This window comes from Odocoileus virginianus, chromosome 32 (assembly GCF_023699985.2).
Source record: "Odocoileus virginianus isolate 20LAN1187 ecotype Illinois chromosome 32, Ovbor_1.2, whole genome shotgun sequence".
Lineage (NCBI taxonomy): Eukaryota > Metazoa > Chordata > Mammalia > Artiodactyla > Cervidae > Odocoileus > Odocoileus virginianus.
In genome coordinates this window covers 21,209,761-21,237,590 of record NC_069705.1, presented here as the reverse complement: position 1 = coordinate 21,237,590, position 27,830 = coordinate 21,209,761, and the positions used below count along the sequence as shown (strand labels likewise).

At 36.8% G+C, this 27,830-nt stretch overlaps 1 protein-coding gene across 1 annotated transcript in view; it reads left to right on the top strand.

Annotated features, from left to right (window-relative positions):
- Window positions 1-27,509, top strand: part of SGCZ (sarcoglycan zeta) — a 1,064,676-nt gene extending 1,037,167 nt beyond the window's left edge. Inside the window, exons 7-8 of the mRNA XM_070459967.1 lie at window positions 6,588-6,711; window positions 21,790-27,509. Coding sequence (XP_070316068.1) covers window positions 6,588-6,711; window positions 21,790-21,984 — 319 coding nt within the window. The 3' untranslated portion in view covers window positions 21,985-27,509. The remainder of the gene's footprint in view (window positions 1-6,587; window positions 6,712-21,789) is intronic.
- The last annotated feature ends 321 nt before the right edge of the window (window positions 27,510-27,830 follow it).

The following is a 27,830-nucleotide window of genomic DNA, read 5'->3' as shown; positions in this document are numbered from 1 at the left end:
TTACATTATTAATTACTTGATAATTAATATTAATATTAATCACTTTTTCATATACATATCGAACAACCATGTATATCCTTTAATGAAGCATTTATTCAAATTTTTCTCCATATTTTAATTTTGTTTTTGTATTTTCATCTCTGAGCTGGATGATTATTTATATGTCTAAGAACTAGTCCTGTGATGTTACCCCTCAATATAGGGATTGTATATGCATTTTATTGATGGTAATTTTGAAAGGCAGATTTTCATCTTGAAGATATCTAATGTATAATTTTAAACATTTACTAGTTACTGCTTTTTGTGGCCTAAGAATGTTTTGCCTACTCCCAAGTCACAAAGATGCTTTTCTTTAAAAGCCTTATTTTTTAGCTTTTAATTTTGATAACTGTGTGGCATAAATTGAGGTTTATGTTGTCCATATAGAGATCGATTATTCCAGCACCATTTGTTGAAAAGACATTGCTTTTTCTCATTGAATCACTTTACTGACTTTGTCAAAACTCAGAAGCTCATACATGTAACTATTTCTGGTCTCTATTTGATTCCGATTTTATATTTGTTATCCTTATGTCAGGTCAGCACTGTCTTATTTACTGTAGCTTTGCAATAGTTTTTAAGTTCTCCAACATTGTTCCTCTTTTTTAAAGATTGCTATGAATATTCTAAAGTATCTGCAGTAGCTAAATAATCCTGATAAAATTACTCAATCACACTAAAATTCGAAGACTTTCTAGGTAAAGTATAGGTTATTAGAGTGCTAATATTGCGTGCAATGGAGACCAAACATGTAAATAAAAGTTTTTCAGAAATATTTTCATTTCTTAGTAGAGTACATTTCACCATGCTGGTGGGATGGTTTAAAGATAATCCATGTAAAGTTTTAAGTATAGAATAAGTTCCCAGTACTAGCTTTTAGTATATTACTCTAAATAGATGGCTAACAAACTAATAAAGAACAGATTTAATGATGTTTTGCAATGAATAAAATCTTTTATATTTCAGATGCTCTGTAGTTTTATTTATTAGGCAACTGAGCCTCAGTGAGGTTAACTGGATTTAAAATTTCTAGCGCAATCTGTGAGATTTTTATTCAAAGTCCTATGTTTAATTTTTTCATTAGATTGACACAACTCTTGCATGGAATAATTGTGTCAGTGAGTTTATACCTGAATTTCCTATACTGCTTCTTGGAAATAACTTATATTACTTTATAGTATGCAGCCACACTTTCAATAAAAGAAATTCTTTTCTATATCCTGCACTTTATAATGCAGCCTCTAGAAGTACCCAACTTTCTAGTAAAGACCTGTGAAAATATTATTTATAAAATAGTCAATGAAATATGTTGTTACACAATCATTAAATCCTTTTCATAAGGTGGGATAACTGGTAATATCATGTCTATAGTTTATTTTTTTACTTTAAATTTTGTACATCTACTTGTTCTATAATGTTTTTTGGATAGTTAGAATTATGATACTGTGCTTACTTGATTTCAGAACATTTTAAAAATGCCTCATGCTTAAATGCAAAGATCATTTTCTTGTTGTTAGAATTCATGAAGTTTAACACTTGCATTCTAGATGGAAGTATGGAGCAAATTTATACACTGCTTGTGAAAAATGTGTTTTTTCCCTATTCACCAAGTAAAAGACCTAGAGATGATGTGCAGTTTTAGTTAGGTAATGTGTCTAAATATAAATGTAAGTAGACATGTAATTATTAACACTGGGTGATTCAGATTAATACATACTTCTGTAAATGCTCACAGTGAATCTGTGCTACTCACAATAGTGTTAATTTGAAGATTTTGGGTCTCCATATACATTGTGGCTGGAGAAGGAAATGACAACCCACTCCAATATTCTTGCCTGGAAAATCCCATGGACAGAGGAGCCTGACAGGCTATAGTCCTTGGGGTCACAAAGTGTCAGACATAACTAACACTACCTATACATTGTGGTTGTGATATGAAATTTTTGCTCCCCCAAGTTTAACTTACTTGCTTATGCTAAACAGTCAGGCAAGCTCATAAAAAATAGTTCGCAGCTTATTTTATTTTCATGTTCATAAGAAATATTTGACTACCACATGTGTTCCTTTGAAAATAGAATTATGAAATCCTCCAAATAGTCTAATAAAATTTTAATATATACTCTACCTGCATATTCTCCATAATTAAAGTTCATAATGTATATTATTCATCTGAATGATGGTTACTATATAAAACAGTGCTTTTTTAATAAAAATTTATATCATTTCTTAGTGATCACTACTTTTAATTTTATCAAGCTTAGCAAAGCATACAGTGGAAATCTATTTAATTCAAAACCTTAATCACTTTCAGAACCTGAAGGATTTATCCATACTGTAAAATTGTCATTTTTTAATGTTTTATGTACCACTTGGTAAGTTATTGGAGAAGGAAATGGCAACCCAATATGTATGATATATATCATAGCAAGTATACTGGCTTTCCTGGTGGCTCAGTCGGTAAAGAGTCTGCCTGCAATGCAGGAGACCTGGGTTTGAGCAGGTATATATGTACTCCTGGAGAAGGAAATGGTAACCCACTCCAGTGTTCTTGCCTGGAGACTCCCAGGGCCGGGGGAGCCTGGTGGGCTGCCGTCTATGGGGTCGCACAGTGTCGGACACGACTGAAGCGACTTAGCAGCAGCAGTAGCAGCATATGTACTCCTTGATAAGTTTTTTAAATGTATTTTATATTATATATATATCATATAGCATGTTTTCTGTATCCCTTGACCCCTTCATACGTTTTTAATATATATGGCAAGCCAACCCACTCCAGTATTCTTGCCTGGAAAATTCCATGGAAGAAGAGCCTGGTGGGGTATAGTCCATGAGTCACACAGTGTTGGACACGACTGAGCACATGCACACACATATTGTCTTAGGTACAAAATTAGCTTTATAAGAAATGAAAATATTCCCCTAAAACTTTAATTTGCATGTTTGGTCTCCATTGCACTCAATTTCAGACACCGGGTCCCAGTCTATTCAGCTCTGTGGTGGTTGCCTCATTCCACCAAGACGCCTGCACTGCCAAAGCATCTGGGCTGACACTTGGTCCTTGGCAGCCTCGTGATCCAACTGGCAATTCCCAAGATGTTCTCCTTAGCATCACCAAGTCCTCAGTGACCGCAGGTCCCTAGTCCTTTCTCCTTTGAGGATCCATGGTCTCTTCTCAGTTATCCTGAAATATCCCTCTCTCCTGAGATCTCTAACACCTAAAGAAGGGCCCACAACCTTGGACATGACCTCAGGTAGCAGAATACAGAGAGCCATTCAAGACCAATTCTGTTCATTTCTCTTCAAATCTTCTCTAGCCTGTGAATAAAGAAAACAGTTCTCCAACTAGTGAAATAAACAACGAGGTCTCATGGACATGGTTTTTATTTATGTGCTGAATCATTTTCAACACAATAAATAGCTGGGGTTTTTTTTTCAACTCAAAATTTTTATAACATTAGGAAATGAAAGATTTTTAACAGTCTATCTGCTCTGTTATCCACAACGTATGGCAAAGGATGATGTTTAATGAATGGGGGGATGGCTTAGGGTGCAAGGAAATCGGACAAGGGAGGAAATCCTGTTATATTTCAAAATACTATCCCACTACATTCTTATTTCCCTGGATCAAATTAAGAAATTTCTTACAATCCTATAAGAAAGCAGGCATATTTAGAGAAGATAAAACTGAAGCTTATTGCTGCTGGCTCACTTTCCTGAACCCAGGTCTGGCCATCTCTCCACCTTTACTGCTTCTTTAAATTGTTGTTGTTGCTGAATCACTCAGTCCTGTCTGAGTCTTTGCTTCTTTGAATAGGGTTCCCCAAAGTCAGGGCTAACAAAACGCTCTAAGGCAACACTGGCAATGAGTTCCTAAGGTCTAAAATGAAGAAGACAATAAACATTTTTTAAAATTAAATAATTTGAAATTCTAATTAAATTATTAATAGAAAATTAGAAATTCTAATTAAATAGTTAGAAATTAAAGAAAGCTGAGCACCGAAGAATTGATGCTTTTGAACTATGGTGTTGGAGAAGACGCTTGAGAGTCCCTTGGACTGCAAGGAGATCCAACCAGTCCATCCTAGAGGAAATGAGTCCTGAATATTCATTGGAAGGACTGAAGCTGAAGCTGAAACTCCAATACTTTGGCCACCTAATGTGAAGAACTGACTCATTGGAAAAGACCCTGATGCTAGGAAAGATTGAGGGCTGGAGGAGAAGGGGACGACAGAGGAAGAGATGGTTGAATGGCATCACCGACTCGATGGACATGAGACTGAGCAAGCTCCAGAAGTTGGTGATGGACAGGGAAGCCTGGTGTGCTGCAGTCCATGGCGTGACAGAGAGTCCAACACAACTGAGTAACTGAACTGAACTGAATTAGTAAGGATGAGAATGGAAAAGCTCAAAAGCCCAGAAGTGAAGTGAAGTGAAGTCACTCAGTCGTGTCCAACTCTGCGACTGGACTGTAGCCTAGAAGGCTCCTCTGTCCATGGAATTTTCCAGGCAAGAGTACTGGAGCGGGTTGCCATTTCCTTCTCCAGGGGATCTTCCTGACCCAGGAATCGAACCCAGGTCTCCTGCATTGCAGGCAGACGCTTTCCCGTCTGAGCCACCAGGGAAGTCCCCAAAAGCCCAGAAGGACTTAATATACTTTAATGTGCTAGTAGAAATATGGTAAAAAAATGTTCACACTTAATAGAGATATTTTACTGTCAAATATAAGTATCCCACTCCCTTATCCTTGCAAACTAAACCGTATCAATTATTTGACAAAATAACCCCAAGTTCATCGAGTTGTGTTTCCTTAGTTGTCAGACTTATAATCTGTTTCCGAACATTAATCCATGTTAGTTAAATTCTTACCTGACTTCTGTTTCAGTGGTTCAATCATGTCCAAACGTACCTAATTACACTTAATGTTATAGGTAATTACCAAATAGAAATAGTAATGGTCTCAAATGCACCATTTAAGATGGAGTATATTTGGGGGTGTATCACGTAAATTTACATTTAAACATTCAGATTTTGAAATTTAGTAACTATGTACAAAGTATAAGGATTATGAATCAAAAAACTTATGAGTAATTCTTTTTGAAGTTTGCAAATATTCTATGAAAATGTGTGATTTGTGTTTAAAGAAAAACCAAACAGACATTTCTTTTATATGTATATATATATAATCAAGGGCTTTCCTGGTGGCTCAGATGGTAAAGAATCTTCCTGCAGCGCAGGAGACCCAGGTTTGATCCGCGGTCAGGAAGATCCCCTGGAGAAGGAAACGGTATCCCACTCCAGTGTCCTTGCCTGGGAAATCCCATGGACAGAGGAGCCTGGTGGGCTATAGTCCACGGGGTTGCCAAGGGTTGGACATGACTGAGTGACTAATACTTTCATATAATCAAAACCTGCCCCCTCCGGGGATTTTGTGAAGATATCCCAAAGACCCAGAAATCAAAGTTTCAAAGTTTCTCTGGTGAGTGAAAAAATGTTTAAAGCATCAAAATCACTTCTAAATGCTGGCTCTGGTCCTTCAATATCACTTTCAAGTCTTTAAGTTCAACTTTACTGAGAGAGAGGGAGCTGATCTTCAGTGCTCAAACTATTCCATGAGGTTCTCTCTGCACATCTGTTCTGAGTCTGTAACCTCAAAAGAGACCAGTTACTCTGGATGATGTTGAAGGTGAGCCTGAAGGAACTTTTGTTCTGAAGTCCCGTGGTCAACAGAACGCAGGCAATCGCAGCCCCAGAGCAGAGCTATTATCCAAAATGACCCACTCCAGGATAAGATCTCGTATCACACCGAGTGCTTTTTATGACTATTTTCTTGCTTCTGTATTTTACTTCCATTTGCTCTTTCTCTAGGCTTATATTTGAAGATAATTTTGAAATCCCTTCCAACTATCCTTTTTGCAGCCTATCTAAAACACTTGTGTCTCACCCCTCATTTAATTTTTCTTTCTCAGACTAATGTCATTCATTCTGAGGACATTTTCTTGGGCTAATAGAGGTCAGTTGATGTAGGAAATATCTTATCTTCATTTTAACTAATTTCTAGAACTGTAAAGAGCCCTTTGAGAATTCTTTAGTTTACAGAATTTTGACTGGGCACAATTGAAAATTCTCAATAGTAAATATTTTCATTAAAACTCGTCTTAGCAAGGCAACTTGAGGGATACTTACATGCTAACTTGCTACAAATTTACTGCTTAAAACTCCATCATCAATACTGAAAATGTATAAAAGATTTAAACTGGTAAAGTTATCACGACTTACTTTTCACCGGCATTGTGAAGGGAAACAACACAGGAAACTGTTACTAAATCGTTATACAAATGAGACTAAAGAATCGATGCTAACAATTGAAGAATTTCATAAAGAGCCAAAAAAATAGAGAATACAATACAAAATCTTTGTAAAACCCATTTTAGATTTTTTTTTTAATGGCAGGCATTGGTATTTATGCCTGCCTGTTTGTTTTAGTTGACTAGCAGTATCTTTTCAATATTAAGGTTTTAGGGATTTTGTTTTTGTTAATTTTTTTTTAGGCTCGAATCACCAACCAGGTCCTTGATAATGGAAGCTCCTCGGGGGGTCCAGGTGAGTGCTGCAGCTGGAGACTTCAAGGCCACCTGCAGGAAGGAGCTGCATTTGCAGTCCACAGAGGGGGAGGTAAGTTCTGAGGAGCAGACACTGGCCCTTTAATCTGGGGGCAAGGGGGGTGCATTTGCTTCTTATCATATTACAAGCATATGGTTCCAAGGGAAGCATAAGGGACTACTTCATAAGATCATAAAAGGGTTCAAATTATGAAAATATGAATACTTCTTGAATATGAGACTGGTTAAACCAAATATTATTTTCATAAGTCATAGTTTTTTTTTTTCTACTGAAATATATTCATTCATAAGTTGATTGTAAGTTGGGCATCTAAATTCCTGCAATTTCAAGATTGACAGGTGAACAAAACAAACACCAAGATAATACCCAGAATGAAGGCGATCTTTGCTGTCTTTGTTCTGTGTTGGTCTTCAAAAAGTTTTTCCACAAAGTGCTTTGAAAGTTCATGTGTTTGTTTCGGTAGAAAGAGTACCTATATTTTTCTAAAATTTCACACAGTTATTTCTTAGATAAGGAGATACATGATGGTCTTCTTCCATGTCACTTTATTTCACCCAAGCATCTGTTTAAAGTCAGTTGTCCTCATTCCTTTAAAGAACCTTGCTTTCTCTCACTGCCTGATTTAAAAGAACGCTTTGTCTTCGGCCTTCCACTTTTTTTACTGGAATGTGATAGGCACATATTTATTTTGTCTACTTTACTTGTTATATACATTGTGACCATTATGTGTACAGAATCACATTTTTGTCCATTTTGGAAAGTCCTCAGCATTATGTCTTCAGATATTCCCTCTCCCCTTTTTCTCTAGCACTCTAGGCCTTTTTCAGAAGCTCTGAAGATATGTCTTTTCATTCTCTTAACCTTCCACATCCCTTAGCCTCACCTTCATTTCTATTTCCTTATTACCCTGTGCCTCACTCTGCCTGTTTATTCAGATCTACATGCCCCAGTTCTTACTCAGTATCTAATCTCTCTTTCAATCCTTCCATCAAGCTTTTCATTTTAGTAATTTTGTCATTCATTTCTAAGATTCTTATCTCTTGGTTTTTTGTTGTTGTTGTTCAAATCTGCTTGGACATCTTGGTAGTTAGTCTCATTTGCTTTTAATTCTACCTTAATTATTTCAAAACCTGATACATAATGCATATTGATTCTGTATATTTTTGTCATAATTCCCAGAGTCCTTAAAGGACTAAATCTGTTGTGATGCTATTTTTACCAGTTACTTCCCTTTTCTTCATGTGATTTTTTTTTTAATGAGTTTATAAAGATCAAGCTGAGAAGGAAAAGCATAGAAGGGTGATTTGAGAGAGATGCTCTGGAGCATTTCTGACCTTCTTCCATGTAAAGATGAGGACAGATATTAATAGAAGCAAAGGAGAACTTCCTTTCTTACCTTTATGCCAGTATCTGTTGTTGATTTGAGATAAATTTGAATTACACATTTGGCTTCCTTTTTTAAAATGTTTTTATTTTTAATTAGAGGATAATCACTTTACAATGTTGTGTCCGTTTCTGCCATACATCAACATGAATCAGACATAGGTATACATAAGTCCCATTCCTGTTGAACCTCCCTCCCACTTCCCGCCCCATCCCACCCCTCTAGGTTGAGCACCAGGTTCATGGAGCACCAGGTTCATGGAGCACCAGGCTGAGCTCCCTGCATTATACAGCAACTTCCCATTAACTATCTATTTCACATGTCGTAATGTGTATATCTTAATGCTGTTCTCTGTTTGTCCCACCCTCTCATTTCCCGGCTGTGTCTGTAAATCTCCTCTCTATGCTTGAGTCTCTATTCCTGCCCTGCAAATAGCTGGAACAGTTACCATTTTTCTAGATTCCATATATATGTGTTAACATGTGATATTTGTTTTTCTCTTTCTGATTTCACTCTGTATAGCAGGCTCTATGTTCATCCACCTCACTAGAACTGATTCAAATTTATTCCTTTTTATGGCTGAGTAATATTCCACTATATATATATATATATATATATATATATATATATATATACACACATACACACCACAACTTTGGGCTTCCCTGGTGGCTCAGAGGGTAAAGCATCTGCCCACAATGCAGGAGACCCAGGTTCAATCCCTGGGTTGGGAAGATCCCCTGGAGAAGGACATGGCAACCCCACTCCAGTATTCCTGCCTGGAGAATCCCATGGATGGAGGAGCCTGGTGGGCTATAAATATAGTCCATGGGATCACAGAGAGTCGTACACGACTGAGAAACTTCACTTTCACTTTCACCATAACTTCTTGGCTTCTTTTTTATAAACAAATTTATTTCCAGGATCATTAGTATCTTACTGTATATTACAGATTAAATAATCTAGAAATATGTTTATAATATTGAAAATATGTATCCATATTACCTTTCAGGATTTCTTTCCACTACAGTTGCAGACAACAATACTTTGTCTACCACATCAAGAAAGAAATCTTTCTTAAATATCTCACATCTTTTTTAAAGCATTGTTTTTGTCATGTTAATCATTTCATTCAAATTATTCATAATGAATCATCCCATAATAAGTATTTATTGTTATTAATCACCATTCCACTCTTATTTATGCACCACTTTACTTATGTTCTCATATTCAAAGTATCAGCAGAATCCTTGAATTTAATTACAGATTAAGATTTAATCGTGAATTGAGTATTATGCTATACATAAGTTATAGCCAAAGGTTTTCAGCTGCAGCCATTTTTTATATTAATAAAATAAAGATACAAAAAAGCACATCACTTTCTATTAAAATAAAATAGCATAAAATTTTTCTAAGAAGAGATATGAAATTATGTAAAATCTTCCTCTTTGCTTCACTGACTGTGTCACAGAAAATCAATCAATTAATTGTATAGATCAATCAATTAACAGTATAGAAAAATATGAAGTCCCTACCCTTAAATAGTACTTAAATTCACTAAGATCAGAACAAAAATTGTATTGAGGTAGCCCAAATAAGTAAGAAGGAAACTGCACACACAGTTGTACACTGCAAAAGTTTCAACCGTCTCAGACATAGTATTGCAACAAATTTCAAATTCAGCTCTGAAAACACCATGAATGACAATTGTAGGTAAAATACTGAAAGTGTTATAATAACATATGCAATGCAGTAACTTAATAACATATATGTTACAAGATGACAGAGGAAGGAGAAATCAGTTTTTACTTTGCAAACTATTTGAATATTTTGCTACAGCGACAGGTCTGATTTCAACAGGTAAGAATGGGATAAATTCATTCTTGTTGAGAGAAGACAGTGAGCCTTGACTGAAAAGCTCAGGGATGTTAGTCTGAGTGCCTGGAAGAGTTTCAGAGTGAATGGAATATATAGTTTATAGGGCAATATGGAATAAAAATATCAGTTTTAGAAGTTGGGAAGTGAGCAGTGTCACAGGAACTGCCTTAAGCAGAACAGACAGAGGTATGAGTGAGTCCATCCAAGTTGCAGAAGCCTGGAGAAGATGGAAGGTTTGAAAAGAATATACAACACTCCATTTTACTTCATAACTTGCTTTTCTGTCTCAAATCCAGAAAACATTATTTTACCTCTCCTTTCTTTTCTTTTTCTATCTTTTATGTGGAAATCCATTGATTATTCAATCATCCATCCTTTCGTGGAAGGATGTTATATCTGCAAGGCTAACTCAAAATTCAGGATTTTATTTTGAGAATTCACTAGAATTAAGCTGTTTACAAGCATTTTCTTCTCTTTCTCTTTTCTTCTTTGTTCCTTTTCTTATGTAACTTTATATTATTATTGAGATAAAAGTTGTATATAACACTATACATTTCAGGTGTACACCATCATAATTTGACATCTGTATATACTACAAGGCTACCCACTCCAGTGTTCTGGCCTGGAAGATTCCATGAACTATAGTCCATGGGGTCACAAAGTGTCGGACACAACTGAGAAACTTTCACTTCACTTCATACACTACAAAATAAATCACCACCAAAGGTCTAGTTATCATCCATTCCCATATAATTAGTTTGATTGAGTTGCTCAGTCATGTCCGACGCTTTGCAGTCCCATGGACTGCAGCACGCCAGGCTTTCCTGTCCATCACCAACTCCCAGAGCTTGCTCAAACTCATGTCCATCGAGTCGGTCATGCCATCCAACCATCTCGTCCTCTGCCGTCCCCTTCTCCTCCCGCCTTCAGTCTTTCCGGTTGGCCAAAAAGCTCACTTAGGTTTATCTGTAAGATGTTATGGAAAAAACATGAACAAATTTTTAGCCAACCACAAATTAACACTCTTTTTTCTCTTTTCAAATGTCCTATTCATTTTATCTATTAATAAAAGCTACTTCCCATATGTGGGTGAGGCTACAGTGTGTATCTCAGAAGTTTATGGAATTAAGTATTCTCATAGAGCTAAATATTGTCTAGTGCATGCATGCTAAGTTGTTTCAGTTGTGTCTGCCTCTGTGTGACCGTATAGACTATAGCACTCCAGGCTTTCTCTACCCGTGGGATTCTCCAGGCAAGAACACTGGAGTAGGTTGCCATGCCCTCCTCCAGGGTATCTTCCCAACCCAGGGATCGAACCTGCATCCCTTACATCTCCTGCACTGGCAGGCAGGTTCTTTACCACTAGCACCACCTGGGAAGCCCAAGAATTGGAGGGCACTGCTGGAGCTTAACTGAAGCAGGCCACACACAAGGTTCAAGGCTAACTCCGTTGATGAGGCCACCACAGCTAGGCTTGCTTTCTGAGGCCGCTACCTGAATGCCCAACTTGTGTAAAAATAGCTACTCTCCACATTTATTCAGTCAGGCTACCCCAATGGAAACACAATCAGTTTCAAACTATAAAACTCAGTGATGTGGCCTGGTGTCAGCAAGCCTCTGAAAGCCACTGGAATTGTCAGTAACACCTGTTTCTATGCTTACTAAGGAAATGAGGCCCAGCATTTATACCCCAAAAATGTGTTGTCATTTTCTTTTCCTTAGTTTTGTACACTTTTAACTTTTGCATCAGGAGAAAAGAAAAGTTTCTTAAAAAAACAGAAGTCCTTTCTTTCTGTTTGCTTTCTGGTCACTTAACCTGGAAAAAATTATGAAGTAATAAAATTTAAGCATTTGGGGAGGAGCCAAGATGGCGGAGGAATAGGACGGGGAGACCACTTTCTCCCCTACAAATTCATCGAAAGAACATTTGAACGCTGAGCAAACTTCACAAAACAACATCTGATCGCTAGCAGAGGACATCAGGCGCCCAGAAAAGCAGCCCATTGTCTTCGAAGGGAGGTAGGACAAAATATAAAAGATAAAAAGGGAGATAAAAGAGCTACCGACGGAGACCCATCCCGGGAAGGAGTCTTAATAGAGGAAGTTTCCAGTCACCAGGAAACCCTCGCACTGGCAGGACTGGGGGAAGTTTTTGGCAATCTAACTGGGAGGAAAAATTAAATAAGGCCCACAGATTACGTGCGTAAAAGCAACTCCCAGCAGAAAAGTACCCCAGACGCCCGTACCCGCCAGCAACAAGCGGGGGCGGAACGGAGAGGAGCGGGCGGCATTGCTTAGGGTAAGGACCCCTCAAAGACCCTGAGAGCAATCGGAGGGAGCTTTTTTTAAACGGTGGGACAAAATTAACCGGCCGGAACACACTGCCTGCGGTTCGCAAAACAAAGGGACTGAGAAAGTCCAGAGAAGAGCCGGCCCATCCCCGCTGGAGGTAGGAGGCAGGGGGAAGGGGAAAAGGGCAAACTCAGCCCCTGAGAAGCCACCCCCTCCCACACTGCAAACAGGCCTCCGGGTTCTAGCTAAAGACTTCCTGAGACCCGTCTGGCGGCGCGCGCTGGGGCCCTCGAGGGAAAAAGCGCGCTGTACCCGGGGAGAGTGCACCAAGCCTCTGGCTGCCTGAACCGCTCAGGCCGGGGAAGGCACAAAATGCAGGCGCAACCGAATCTGCGCTTTTGTGGAGTACCAGAAAACTGGAACCGCACTCAACGTAGGGCCCGCTCCATATAGAGCAGCCGGGAGCCTGAGCAGTGTAGACGGGGAAAGCACTGACACCGTGAGCGGGGCAAACCCAGTGTGGCCGGAACACGGTGAGTGCTATCCACACAGAGCGGTATCTGTCTGCAGCGCCCCGCCCTCCCCGTAGCAGGACTAAACTGAACTAGCGAACCTAAATAAGAGATCACCTCCGCCCGCCTGTGTCAGGGCGGAAATTAGACACCGAAGAGAAGCCAAAATAAACAAAGGGAACCGCTTCAGAAAGGACCGGTGCAACAGATTAAAATCCCAGAAGGTAACACCTACTACATCGGAAGGGGCCTATAGATATCTAGAAGTGTAAACTGGAAAGAGGAGCTATCTGAAATTGAACTGAACCTACACTGACCACAACAACTCCAGAGAAATTCCTAGATATATATGTTTGTTTTTTTTTTAATTTAAAAAAAAATTTTTTTTCTTTCCTTTTTTATTTTTTATTTTTTCTCTTTTATTTTCTTTTAAAATTCCCTATTACTCCCCCATTACTCCTCAACTTTCATTTTCATATATTTTTACGATTTTTTTAATTAGGGGGAAAAAAATTTTTTTTTCTTTTTTTTTTTCTTGTTTTTCTCTTCTATTTCCTTTTAAAGTCCTGTAATACTCCTCTATTATTCCTTAATTTTCATTTTCATTTCACTATAACCTTGCCAAAAAAAAAAGAGAGAGAAAGAGAGAAACCCTATTTTTAAACCAAATTTCATATACATTTCTAAATTTGTTTTGTGTTTGTGTTTTTGTTTTTAAATATTGTATTTCAAAGAGTCTAACCTCTACACTAGATTTTTAATCTTTGTTTTTCAGTATGTGATATAAATTTTGGTCATTTAAGAATCCAATATTCAGTTCCCATTTCTATTCAGGAGTGTGGTGATACTCTCCCATTTTTGACTCTCTGTTTTCTACCTCAGAACACCTCTATTTCCTCCTTTCCCCTTCTCTTCCCAATCCAATTCTGTGAATCTTTGTGGGTGTCTGGGCTACAGAGAACACTTTGGGAACAGATAACTGCTTAGATCTGCCTCTCTCCTCTTGAGTCCCCTTTTTCTCCTCCTGCTCACCTCTATCTCCTTCCTCCCTCTCCTATTCTTCATGTAACTCTGTGAACCTCTCTGGTTGTCTCTCACAGTGGAGAATCTTTTCACCATTAACCTAGAAGTTTTATTATCAGTGCTGTATAGTTGGAGAAGTCTTGACACTACTGGAAGAATAAAACTGAAATCCAGAGGCAGGAGACTTAAGCCCAAAACCTGAGAAAACCAGAAAACTCCTGACTACATGGAACATTAAGGAATGAGAGTCCATCCAAAAGCCTCCATACCTACACTAAAACCAACCACTACCCGAGAGCCAATAAGCTCTAGTACAAGACATACCACGCAAATTCTTTAGCAACGCAGGAACATAGACCTGAGTGTCAACATACAGGCTGTCCAAAGTCACACCTAATACAAAGACCCATGCAAAACTCATTACTGGACACTCCACTGCACTCCAGAGTGAAAAAATCCAATTCCATGCACCAGAACGCTGACACAAGCTTTCCTAACCAGGAAACCTTGACAAACTAATCATCCAACCCCACCCACTGGGTGAAACCTCCACAATAAAAAGGAACCACAGACCACAAGAATACAGAAAGCCCACTCCAGACACAGCAATCTAAACAAGATGAAAAGGCAGAGAAACACCCAACAGGTAAAGGAACATGAAAAAAGCCCACCAAGTCAAACAAAAGAGGAGGAAATAGGGAATCTACCTGAAAAAGAATTTAGAATAATGATAATAAAAATGATCCAAAATCTTGAAAACAAAATGGAGTTACAAATAAATAGCCTGGAGACAAAGATTGAGAAGATGCAAGAAATGTTTAACAAGGACCTAGAAGAAATAAAAAAAAGTCAATTAAAAATTAATAATGAAATAAATGAGATCAAAAACACTCTGGAAGGAACCATGAGTAGAATAACAGAGACAGAAGATAGGATAAGTGAGTTAGAAGATAAAATGGTGGAAATAAATGAAGCAGAGAGGAAAAAAGAAAAAAGAATCAAAAGAAATGAGGACAACCTCAGGGACCTCTGGGACAATGTGAAACGCCCCAACATTCGAATCATAGGAGTCCCAGAAGAAGAAGACAAAAAGAAAGGCCATGAGAAGTTACTCGAGGAGATAATAGCTGAAAACTTCCCTAAAATGGGGAAGGAAGTAGCCACCCAAGTCCAAGAAACCCAGAGAGTCCCAAACAGGATAAACCCAAGGCGAAACACCCCAAGACATATATTAATCAAATTAGCAAAGATCAAACACAAAGAACAAATATTAAAAGCAGCAAGGGAGAAACAACAAATAACACACAAAGGGATTCCCATAAGGATAACAGCTGATCTATCAATAGAAACCCTTCAGGCCAGAAGGGAATGGCAGGACATACTTAAAGTAATGAAAGAGAATAACCTACAACCTAGATTACTCTACCCAGCAAGGATCTCATTCAGATATGAAGGAGAACTCAAAAGCTTTACAGACAAGCAAAAGCTGAGAGAATTCAGCACCACCAAACCAGCTCTTCAACAAATACTAAAGGATCTTCTCTAGACAGGAAACACAGAAAGGTGGTATAAACGTGAACCCCAAATAACAAAATAAATGGCAATGGGACCATACCTATCAATAATTACCTTAAATGTAAATGGGTTGAATGCCCCAACCAAAAGACAAAGGCTGGCTGAATGGATACAAAAGCAAGACCCCTATATATGCTGTCTACAAGAGACCCACCTCAAAACAAGGGACACATACAGACTAAAAGTGAAGGGCTGGAAAAAAAATATTCCACGCAAACAGAGACCAAAAGAAAGCAGGAGTTGCAATACTCATATCAGATAAAATAGACTTTCAAATAAAGGCTGTGAAAAGAGACAAAGATGGACACTACATAATGATCAAAGGATCAATCCAAGAAGAAGATATAACAATTATAAATATATATGCACCCAACTTAGGAGCACTGCAATATGTAAGGCAAACACTAACGAGTATGAAAGAGGAAATTAATAGTAACACAATAATAGTAGGAGACTTTAATACCCCACTCACAACTATGGATAGATCAACTAAACAGAAAATGAACAAGGAAACACAAACTTTAAAGGACACAATGGACCAGCTAGACCTAATTGACATCTATAGGACATTTCACCCCAAAACAATCAGCTTCACCTTTTTCTCAAGTGCACACGGAACCTTCTCCAGAATAGATCACATCCTGGGCCATAAATCTAGTCTTGGTAAATTCAAAAAAACTGAAATCATTCCAGTCATCTTTTCTGACCACAGTGCAGTAAGATTAGATCTCAATTACTGGAAAAAAATTATTAAAAATTCAAACATATGGAGGCTAAACAACACACTTCTGAATAACCAACAAATCATAGAAGAAATCAAAAAAGAAATCAAAATATGCATAGAAATGAATGAAAATGAAAACACAACAACCCAAAACCTATGGGACACTGTAAAAGCAGTGCTAAGGGGAAGATTCATAGCATTACAGGCCTACCTCAAGAAACAAGAAAAAAGTCAAATAAATAACTCTACACCTAAAGCAACTAGAGAAGGAAGAAATGAAGAAGCCCAGGGTTAGTAGAAGGAAAGAAATCTTAAAAATTAGGGCAGAAATAAATGCAAAAGAAACTAAAGAGACCATAGCAAAAACCAACAAAGCTAAAAGTTGGTTTTTTGAAAAAATAAACAAAATTGACAAACCATTAGCAAGACTCATTAAGAAACAAAGGGAGAAGAACCAAATTAACAAAATAGAAACAAAAATGGAGATATCACAACAGACAACACTGAAATACAAAGGGTCATAAGAGACTACTACCAGCAGCTCTATGCCAATAAAATGGACAACTTGGAAGAAATGGACAAGTTCTTAGAGAAGTATAACTTTCCAAAACTGAACCAGGAAGAAATAGAAGATCTTAACAGACCCATCACAAGCAAGGAAATCGAAACTGTAATCAGAAACCTTCCAGCAAACAAAAGCCCAAGACCAGATGGCTTCACAGCTGAATTCTACCAAAAATTTAGAGAAGAGCTAACACCTATCTTACTCAAACTCTTCCAGAAAATTGCAGAAGAAGGTAAACTTCCAAACTCATTCTATGAGGCCACCATCACCCTAATTCCAAAACCAAACAAAGATACCACAAAAAAGGAAAACTACAGGCCAATATCACTGATGAACATAGATGCAAAAATCCTTAACAAAATTCTAGCAAACAGAATCCAACAACATATTAAAAAAAATCATACACCATGACCAAGTGGGCTTTATCCCAGGAATGCAAGGATTCTTTAATATCCGCAAATCAATGTAATACACCACATTAACAAATTGAAAGATTAAAAATCATATGATTATCTCAATAGATGCAGAAAAAGCCTTTGACATAATTCAACATCCATTTATGATTAAAACTCTCCAGAAAGCAGGAATAGAAGGAACATACCTCAACATAATAAAAGCTATATATGACAAACCCACAGCAAGCATCACCCTCAATGGTGAAAAATTGAAAGCATTTCCCCTGAAATCAGGAACAAGACAAGGGTACCCACTCTCACCACTACTATTCAACATAGTTTTGGAAGTGTTGGCCACAGCAATCAGGGCAGAAAAAGAAGTAAAAGGAATCCAGATAGGAAAAGAAGAAGTGAAACTCTCTCTGTTTGCAGATGACATGATCCTCTACATAGAAAACCCTAAAGACTCTACCAGAAAATTACTAGAGCTAATCAACGAATACAGTAAAGTTGCAGGATATAAAATTAACACACAGAAATCTCTTGCATTCCTATACACTAATGAGAAAACAGAGAAATTAAGGAAACGATGCCATTCACCATTGCAACAAAAAGAATAAAATACTTAGGAGTATATCTACCTAAAGAAACAAAACACCTATACATAGAAAACTATAAAACACTGATGAAAGAAATCAAAGAGGACACAAACAGATGGATAAATATACCATGTTCATGGATTGGAAGAATCAATATTGTCAAAATCGCTATACTACCCAAAGCAATCTATAGATTCAATGCACTCCGTATCAAACTACCAACGGTATTTTTCACAGAACTAGAACAAATAATTTCACAATTTGTATGGAAATACAAAAAACCTCGAATAGCCAAAGTAACCTTGAGAAAGAAGAATGGAACTGGAGGAATCAACCTGCCTAACTTCAGACTATACTACAAAGCCACAGTCATCAAGACAGTATGGTACTGGCACAAAGACAGAAATATAGATCAATGGAACAGAATAGAAAGCCCAGAGATAAATCCATGAACCTATGGTCACCTTATCTTCGACAAAGGAGGCAAGGATATACAATGGAAAAAAGACAACCTCTTTAACAAGTGGTGCTGGGAAAACTGGTCAACCACCTGTAAAAGAATGAAACTAGAACACTTTCTAACACCATACACAAAAATAAACTCAAAATGGATTAAAGATCTAAATGTAAGACCAGAAACTATCAAACTCCTAGAGGAGAACATAGGCAAAACACTCTCCGACATAAATCACAGCAGGATCCTCTATGACCCACATCCCAGAATTTTAGAAACAAAATAAACAAATGGGACCTAATGAAACTTAAAAGCTTTTGCACAACAAAGGAAACTATAAGCAAGGTGAAAAGACAGCCCTCAGATTGGGAGAAAATAATAGCAAATGAAGCAACAGACAAAGGATTAATCTCAAAAATATACAAGCAACTCCTCCAGCTCAATTCCAGAAAAATAAATGACCCAATCAAAAAATGGGCCAAAGAACTAAACAGACATTTCTCCAAGGAAGACATACGGATTGCAAAAAAACACCTGAAAAGATGCTCAACATCACTCATTATCAGAGAAATGCAAATCAAAACCACAATGAGGTACCATTACACGCCAGTCAGGATGGCTCTATCCAAAAGTCTACAAGCAAGAAATGCTGGAGAGGGTGTGGAGAAAAGGGAACCCTCTTACACTGTTGGTGGGAATGCAAATTAGTACAGCCACTATGGAAAACAGTGTGGAGATTCCTTAAAAAGCTGGAAATAGAACTGCCATATGACCCAGCAATCCCACTTCTGGGCATACACACTGAGGAAACCAGATCTGAAAGAGACACGTGGACCCCAATGTTCATCGCAGCACTGTTTATAATAGCCAGGAATTGGAAGCAACCTAGATGCCCATCAGCAGACGAATGGATGAGGAAGCTGTTGTACATATATACCATGGAATATTACTCAGCCATTAAAAAGAATTCATTTGAATCAGTTCTAATGAGATGGATGAAACTAGAGCCCATTATACAGAGTGAAGTAAGCCAGAAAGATAAAGACCATTACAGTATACTAACACATATATATGGAATTTAGAAAGATGGTAACGATAACCCTATATGCAAAACAGAAAAAAGAGACTCAGATGTATAGAACAGACTTGTGGACTCTGTGGGAGAAGGCAAGGGTGGGATGCTTCAAGAGAACAGCATCGAAACATGTATATCTAGGGTGAAACAGATCACCAGCCCAGGTTGGATGCATGAGACAAGTGCTCGGGCCTGGTGCACTGGGAAGACCGAGAAGGATGGGGTGGAGAGGGAGGTGGGAGGGGGGACTGGGATGGGGAATACATGTAAATCCATGGCTAATTCATTTCAATGTATGACAAAAACCACTGCAATGTTGTAAAGTAATTAGCCTCCAACTAATAAAAATAAATGGAAAAAAAAATTTCAGCATTTGATACCTACAAACAAAACCTTTAATTATGCTACCTACAAACAAAAACTTTAACTATGGTTTCTTAACTTTGAATGCTGTTGGTAAAGGCAATCATTTTTACTGCATAATTTATCCATTTATTAAAAAACTATTTGTATTATATGGAAGCTATATGTACAAGGTCAAACACTGTGAAGTTATACAAAAAATAAGACTTCAAGAAGGTCATGGTTTATTAGGGAAAGTAATATATCAAAATGACTATAAAATAGCAAGTGATGAACCAAAAAGATATTAATAAAATGCCATGTGAGAACCAAATAAGAAGTCTTTCCATCTTGGGGCACTGGAGAAAGGTCCATGGAGGATGAAACGAACTGGTTTTGGTGGAGGGTGAGAACTGTAGCCTAGAGGAAAGAGACATGTAGAAGGTGCAAGAAAAGCATTGTATCCTGCAACTTGCACTGGCATGATTCTATTCACTGTTCTATGAACTTGAACCAATGACAGGTCCTGCCCTAACAGATATTACTTGCAAATAAGAGAAGTAAACAATGAATGAATGAATGCACACTTAATATAATGTTAGAAAGGGATTGTTACTATAGAGATAAGTAAAGCTGGTAAGGAGAGATTACTGGATTTGTGTCACTTTAATAGGGAGGTTAGGAAAGTCTTCTTTTAGCAGGTGACCTTTTAGTAGAGACCTGAACAAATATGCTCAAATCTAAAATTAATCTGAAATATACACATCTGTGATATAGGAATTATTTTTCTGGCTTATTCTAAATGTGCCATAGATTTCTATATTTCAAAAAAATTTAAATATATATAAAAAAAGAGGCAAACAGGGGAAATCTCCCTCCTATCCCTATTCTCTGTTTAGTCACTAAGTCATGACCAACTCTTTTGAAACCCCATGGACTGTAGCCCACCAGGATCCTCTATCCATGGGATTCTCCAGGTAAGAATACTAGAGTGAGTTGCCATTTCCTCCTCCAGGGGATCTTCCCAACCCAGTGGTCGAACTCACATCTCCTATGTTAGCAGGCAGATTCTTTACCACTGAGCCTCCAGGGAAACTCTCACCACCCCATTAATATCTATCCTCACTTGTAAATATTTGGAGAAATTTTTTTCAGGCTAGGAACACAAGGAATTAAAAAGCCCTGAGGTCAAAGTTGTTTTGGTATGTTTGAGAAAATGTGAGAGCTCCAGTTAAGAATTAAAGGAGATGATTTTAGAGAGATAGGCCAGATCTTATAGGCCTGGTGGACTGTGAAAAGTAATCAAGATTAATTTTAAGTGTGGTGGAGACCATTAGAGAATTGTGAGCATGTTATGACATTATTTGATTTGTGTTTCTTAGTTCACTCCAGCCACCATTTGTATAATAGACTGGAAGAGGACAAGAGTGACCCCCCCTGGGAGGCCAATTAGGGGGCTAATGCAAGAGTCCTAGTAGAAATGATTAGGACTCAGGATGAAGGCACAAGTGTGGGAAATGGAGTATTCTCTGGTTCTCCTGTCAATTTAGAGATGCCTGTAGGCAATAATTAGCTACATAACAATAGAATCAAGACCTAGCTAGTAAGAGTCCAGTTTCTTTGCTCATTCAAATTCATGATCTAATGTTCCTTTCTTTGGATGGTTCCCCATGCATGTCAAAACCATATGATCGCTGGCCCCGAAAGTGTTGAGTCCATGATTTGAAATAAGTGAAGTAATTTTGCAAGTTACATTTAGCAGCATAGGTGTTAAGTGCAGGTAATATATTTTTTCTGGGAGACTTCAAACCTGATTATATTTAATTAATTATCTGTTGTTTATTGTGCACATTATCTACTTGGTGTCCACTGTGAGTCAACATGATTTTATGAGTATTTAAAAAAAAAATTAAACCAGAGAGTCAAATTTGTTAAATTAGTTGCCCATCACTTCACTAATGGCATGTCCTTAACCATCCTTATTTCTCCGTATATTCTTTAGACTGGCAAGATTAAGTGAAATTAAGAGACAGTCAAAATCATTCATTTTCTGGGGTGTTTGAATAACTGGGTTGGCCCCCTAAGCAGATTGTACCATCTTGCTTTTCCGATGGAGGACCATCTCTCTGACACCACGTGTCAAAGGCTGGGGTAGCCGGTTGTACCGCAGGAATACAATTTGTGGGTTCCACAAAGCTTGGCAGCTAAACCAACAGAATTGTTTGTCCTGTGGTCTTATTAGATCATGTTGTAAAGATCTTAAGAATATAGGATGCTAAGAGGAAGTAATATGCGGTTTCTTTCCTCCTAGATATTTTTGAACGCGGATACAATCCGGCTGGGAAACCTACCAACGGGCTCCTTTTCCCCTTCTTCACCCAGCTCCTCCCATTCTCGGCAGACAGTGTATGAACTGTGTGTCTGCCCCAACGGCAAACTGTACTTGTCTCCAGCCGGGGTCGGGTCCACGTGTCAGTCCAGTAGCAACATCTGCTTGTGGAGCTGAAGTGACTGATCTCTCCTCACACCAGAATAGCCTTTTGTTCCCGTCCGTCTGCTTCACAGTTCTGCTCCGTTTCCCTTGTGATCAGTCCAGAGCTTCTCCAAATGGTCCACAGAGCATCTCCTTCCGGGGTAAGCGGGGAGTCTGGCCACCTCCCCCCTCGATTTTCTGTGCTGCTCGACCCGGCGAGTGTGAGTGACAGAACAGTGGAAGAACCATCTTCAGCAGGAAAACTGGATCATAATCTTTGCTCAGAAGGGAGAATAACATAGGTGCCTTTGCTACATGAAGTGAAGCACACAGTTTTAGATTTTTGCAGGACCTGGATATGGACTGCACATATATACATTTACATAGATGAAATTCCCAGTATCCAATGGCAAGATGAATGGTTAACCCTGTAAGAAAACTAATTCTACAGTCTGAAAGCACAATTTTCCATTCATCTTTTTGGATGTAAACTTTTATCCCCGAATTTTAAAATTTTAAAGCATTATGTAATGCTTGCTTTACTAAAAATTCAATTCAATACATGGTTTTTAACAAGACAAGATAGAATCCCACCCTGAGTTTTATTTGTTTCTTTAAATTCACTGTGTTGTTACTCTTTGTCTACTAAGTCAAGAATTTTGTACATTAGGTAATTTTGAAAGCTCTCAGCAATAGAATCTTTACAGAATTAACAAAATGCCATTATACCATCATTTGTCAGATCTGAATGGCCTTATGTAGTATTTACTTGGCTATTGCATGTGACGTATTTGCTTTTAACAAAACATCTAATTTATTGCAATATAAGATAGGATTAAGAGGGACATACTGATAGTATAGAATCCATAGTTTTTTTTTAATTGACATAATATCCACTAGGTTCTAACAGTACAATTTTTGTTTGCTTCATTCACCTTATACTTAACTCAGACTGCTAAAATGCAAACATCCTAAATAAATAAAAACTACTGTGATGCCTAATACTGAGAATGAATTCACTTTCCATTGGAATATCATCTACAGAATTATATCTATGTATTTTTTATTGGAGATTAAGACTTAAGGATGGTAGAAATTAAATTAAAATCCATGCTTAAACAGTAAAACATACAACTGTTAGCAGACATGTTGAAAATGTGTTTACTAAATCAGATTCTTATTTTAAGGAATTTAGTCACATTCCCTTGCAGCTGTTAATATTTAGTTATTTTTATTAGACTGTTAAGCTACGCTGACATCAGAGAGCATAGTTTCTTCCATCCTCCAATGCTTATTTTTGTAAATTCTCTCCTAATAAATCCAAAATACTGTAGGTTCACTTTCCACAACACTCCTTAACTCGAATTCTTGCAATTTACAGAATCCAAGAATAGAAAATTGTATTAAATAGTTCCTACTATGGGAAGGTGACTTGATTACTATAAGGTAAGTCTTTAATTTTCACATGTCAACCCATCTTTATCCCCAGTACACACTATATTACAGGTGTGTGGAACTTTCATTTTGGGGGTCCATGACTGTAGAAGCTTGGGAGTTCAGGACTCTGTGGCACAGGGTGAAGTTGGAGATTGGAACTTGTAGAAATAATTTGATTAGCTGAAGTAAGATATTCAAGTAATGCAAGCAACCAAGTGAACCCTTTGACCAGAATTGTATTGTTTGGACAATGTAACATATCAAATATCTGAAAAAAGCTCCATTTCACTAATTGTATTCTGTACTAAGCAAAGTCAGAAAGCTAGTACAATTTTATTGCTTTTAAAATAGAACTGGTGTCGGGTGTTATTATACAAAACTTTAAATCAATATTGGAGTAAAAATAAGAAGTGAAATTGCTAAAACAGTCATATCCTAACATATGAGTTTAATTTATTTAAGGTAAAACATTAGAATTTACTGTGATAAACTTTCACATTGGTTTTTGCTTAATATGCAAATTATAACGAGAAATTTTGAGAAATTATGGGTGCTAATCACTGTATCATGGGCCTTTTAGGAAAACACTATTTATTAATTTGGGGCATACTCAAATTATAAACATCCCTAAATTAAAACAGTCAGAAAGTTTTTTAGTCAAATGGGAACAATTATTTTGTTTAGTGATTAACCCTGTTTCTAATCTCAGCTCCGTCTTCTAATCAATCAGCTGATTTAGACAGTCTGGGAATATATCCAGGCTTTAGTTTACTCAACTTTACAACTTTACAAAGTGTTGAATCAAATGATCTCTTGAGATTCCTTCCAGCTCTAACATGTTCTAGTTCCAAGAGCAAATATTATAGAAGGCGAATGGGGCTGTTAAAATGTTAAGCTATATGTGATGAGAGGAGAAAAGATAAAAAGTGTAAAAAACCAATTCCAATGAAGGGAGGTCAAATTTTGAATTCACATGTAGTTTAAATGCTATAAACACAGTTCAAAAGAAATGTATAAGAGATTTAGATTATGTATAGATGATGTAAAAATATCTGCTCAATGTAGTTAAAAAAAAAATAGTGATACAGATGGATTTCCTATCCAACTAACTCTAAGTGGTTTAAATTAGTTGACTGGATGTTTCAGATTCTTAGAATCTAAGTATAAACTCAGCCTCAGAGTTTGGGCTTTTATTAAAGGCATAGAGGTTTGCTTTGAAAAGTCCTTAATTTCCCCATAAAGGAAGACGCTTGCTTCTTGATACAGAGTTTTCTTAATTGCAGACTACCCAAAGAGATCTGTTATCTGTTTTCCCAGTACCACTTTTGTGTTACAAGGTATATAAATATAGTGCACTTTACTTAGATGCAAATTTCATCTTTCCCGAATTAAACTCAGAAAAGTGATTTCTGTGAAGTGTTCTATGTGGACCCTAAGCTTGGTATTGGTTTAACTGGAGAAGTTAGTAAGGGAAGAAAGGAGCAAGGCAGGTAAGCAGACAGGAAAGAAAGAGAAGAAAGAACGGACAGCATTCCTAGCATTTAAATTCTTAGCTGAGAACTGATACCCAGAGAAGTATCTGCCTTCAGGTTCTGAGGTCAAAATGAGAGAAGCAAAGAGGACAAGCTATTTTTTTCCTTCAGAATATTTCAGTAAGACATTCGCCCTTCTCCCACCCAAAAAACACACCTCCAAATTTCTTCCAAAATTTCTATTCTGTACTTCTTAGTCCATTTTTCTTTCTCTTATTTTACTGTGAACCATAAACTGAATAATCTGATACAAAACTACTTTTCAACTACTTAACCAGTTATTGAAAAACTGTATGCTTTGTATTTTACATTAACCTGGAAATCTTGGATTTCAGTACCTCAGATCTCTGAAAATGGAGCCAGGAGTTAAAACTGTGTTTCTCCTCCCACTTACTCATATGACCTTAAGAAATAGATTTAATTATCACGATCACCATTTATTTCTCTTTGGAACAGTTATACAAAACTGAAAGTTTTGTTTGGTTACCTTGATCTCTAAATTTCCATGTTTCCCTTAAGAAAAGACTCAGCAATCTTGAGTTCAGTAGCCTCTTCTGAACTTGTTATTGATCTCCTTCCATGCCTAAACATGTTGTTTATAAATGTTGAAATGCACACCTTCCCAGAAGCCAATCCCTATTCCTTTTTTAACACTCCCTTTCTTACTGTAATTATTGGAACATTAATGTCCCCTTCAGAAAACCATACTTTGTTGACAGGCTTCAGTAATATGGTTAACATTAAAGAGAAAACAAATGTATTTAGGTCTTATTACATATGATCATTTAGGAAACTATTAGAAGTATTTACCAAATATTTATTCTCTGTTAATCATTCTATGATTACTTATCTCCATCAAACTAAAAGGCATTGGTCTTTTGAATAAATGGTAATTTGATCCCAAAGGTCAGTTGCTGCATTCCTTGTAACATGTTATGCCATTCAAAATTCCCACATATTCTGCCATCTGAATACTTAATTGGACAGTGCCTCATTTTATAAAACTGGCATTGATACAGTAAAACTCCTCATGAATTATATCCTTGCAAACTTGGTATCTCTGTATGAGGCAGCAATAGGTAGAGATATGGAGAGGGTTTAGGCATTTAAGTGCTGCTTTTTATGGCAGTTAATATCAATATCATAATACTAAATTATTAAAATAGTTGAAGATATCTAATGGCCAAATTCTCCATATAGCCATCAAAACCAAACTCACCTTTGAGTCTTTTATGAGTGAGGTCTTGTCACCTTATTCTTCCAGTAGCTTTGGTCTAGTTAGAATTGCTCATATGACCATATCTAAAAATACTTGGAGAAATTATTTTCTTCTGTGTACTAGTGTATATTATAGTAATGAATATTTCCAAATGTTATGATCAAAAGAAAAATAGTATTGCATTTTTATTCATCTAAAACAATCATAAACTAACGAATGACCTCATTGAGCACTGTTATTCATATTGTTTTATACCACAGTTCATTAGTTGTTTAAATGTCAAAGACCAAAGACTGGGATTTCTATTGTATTTAACTCTAAACACTGCTGCTTCTACTAATTTATTCAAATGAATAGGAGGGCTTATAGTTACAACATGAAATAGTATGCATCCTCCTTGCAGGATTCTGAGCTATAGATCATTGATTAATGCTTTTGTTTTAGAAGGAAAACTGTGTTAGTATAGTCCATGTACCTTTTATACATGCATAGTAAACACCTTGATATTCATAAAATCAGTATATAAAGACTGTATCATAAAATGGGCCCAGGATGGATTTACTCAGCTGAGTTTAAATTTTCATTGCTTGCTAAAAATTCCTTGGACAATATAATCAATTTGAAATTCTTTTAGAACCAGAGGGCTATTTTTTTAAGTGGGGATTGAAGCGGTTTCATTCTTTGAGAAAGTCAGTGGAAAAAACATGAAAGGAAATGAGGTATAATGAACTGTGATTCTTTTAGTTTTTGCAGTCTTAATATCTCATTTGTTTGAATATATATAAATAAAAGCCAAACAGGGTTAAAGATGTGCAAGGACATTTACTAACAATGGAAATATGTAATTTCAAGTTTGAGTGTCTCGTTATTTATACAATTCTTTAAAACAGGTCCACTACTCATTTATTTTGTTTTGTAATTTTCATGTAAATGTTTTCTTGTATATAGAGAAATATGAAAAATGGAACTATTTTCTTACACATACTATGCAATATGTTTGTAAAATTGCAATATTACCAAAATTACAAAAGCTGTGCTTTTGTATTCTATCCTTGCTTTATGTAAAATCAGTCTTTTTCTATTTAAATGGACTATCTGTCCCATAAATTGTAGATAACATATCTATTCAAAACTCAGTCTATTGTATCTTTTGTTTAGTTTGGGGTGAATTGGGTTATATTTCTTTTGGGAGAAAATGCAGCAAAGTTTGGCAGTTGGAAACATTTTTTTCTCAGAAAATGAGACCTTTGAAGCATGCAATGAGCTCACATAATTTAAGATCTCTCCTGTAATTCTTGTATTTTGTCTTAATTTTGGTGCTACTGTGTAACCATGATTAAATATGATAGTCAAAACAAAGAGGATCAGAACTCATATGCTATCATTTCATTTATTTTATTAAAAAAAAGGTTAAAGAGGAGGAATATGAGTGTTGCATAGGGACCTTTTTTGATTATGTGTTTTAAATATTAACTCTATTAAGATATATGTTTTTAAAATTTTAGTTTTATCTATATTTCTATTTGCTAAAGATGCTTCTCTTATGAAAAGCTGAATGTATTTTTCCCCTTAAACACATGACCAATGAAACTAAAGAATTCATGTTGATTTAAAGGTCATGGTCACTACATTTTATGAGATGGTTAGCTAATAGTTTAGCCATTCTGAAACCGCTATGATTTGATTTTGAG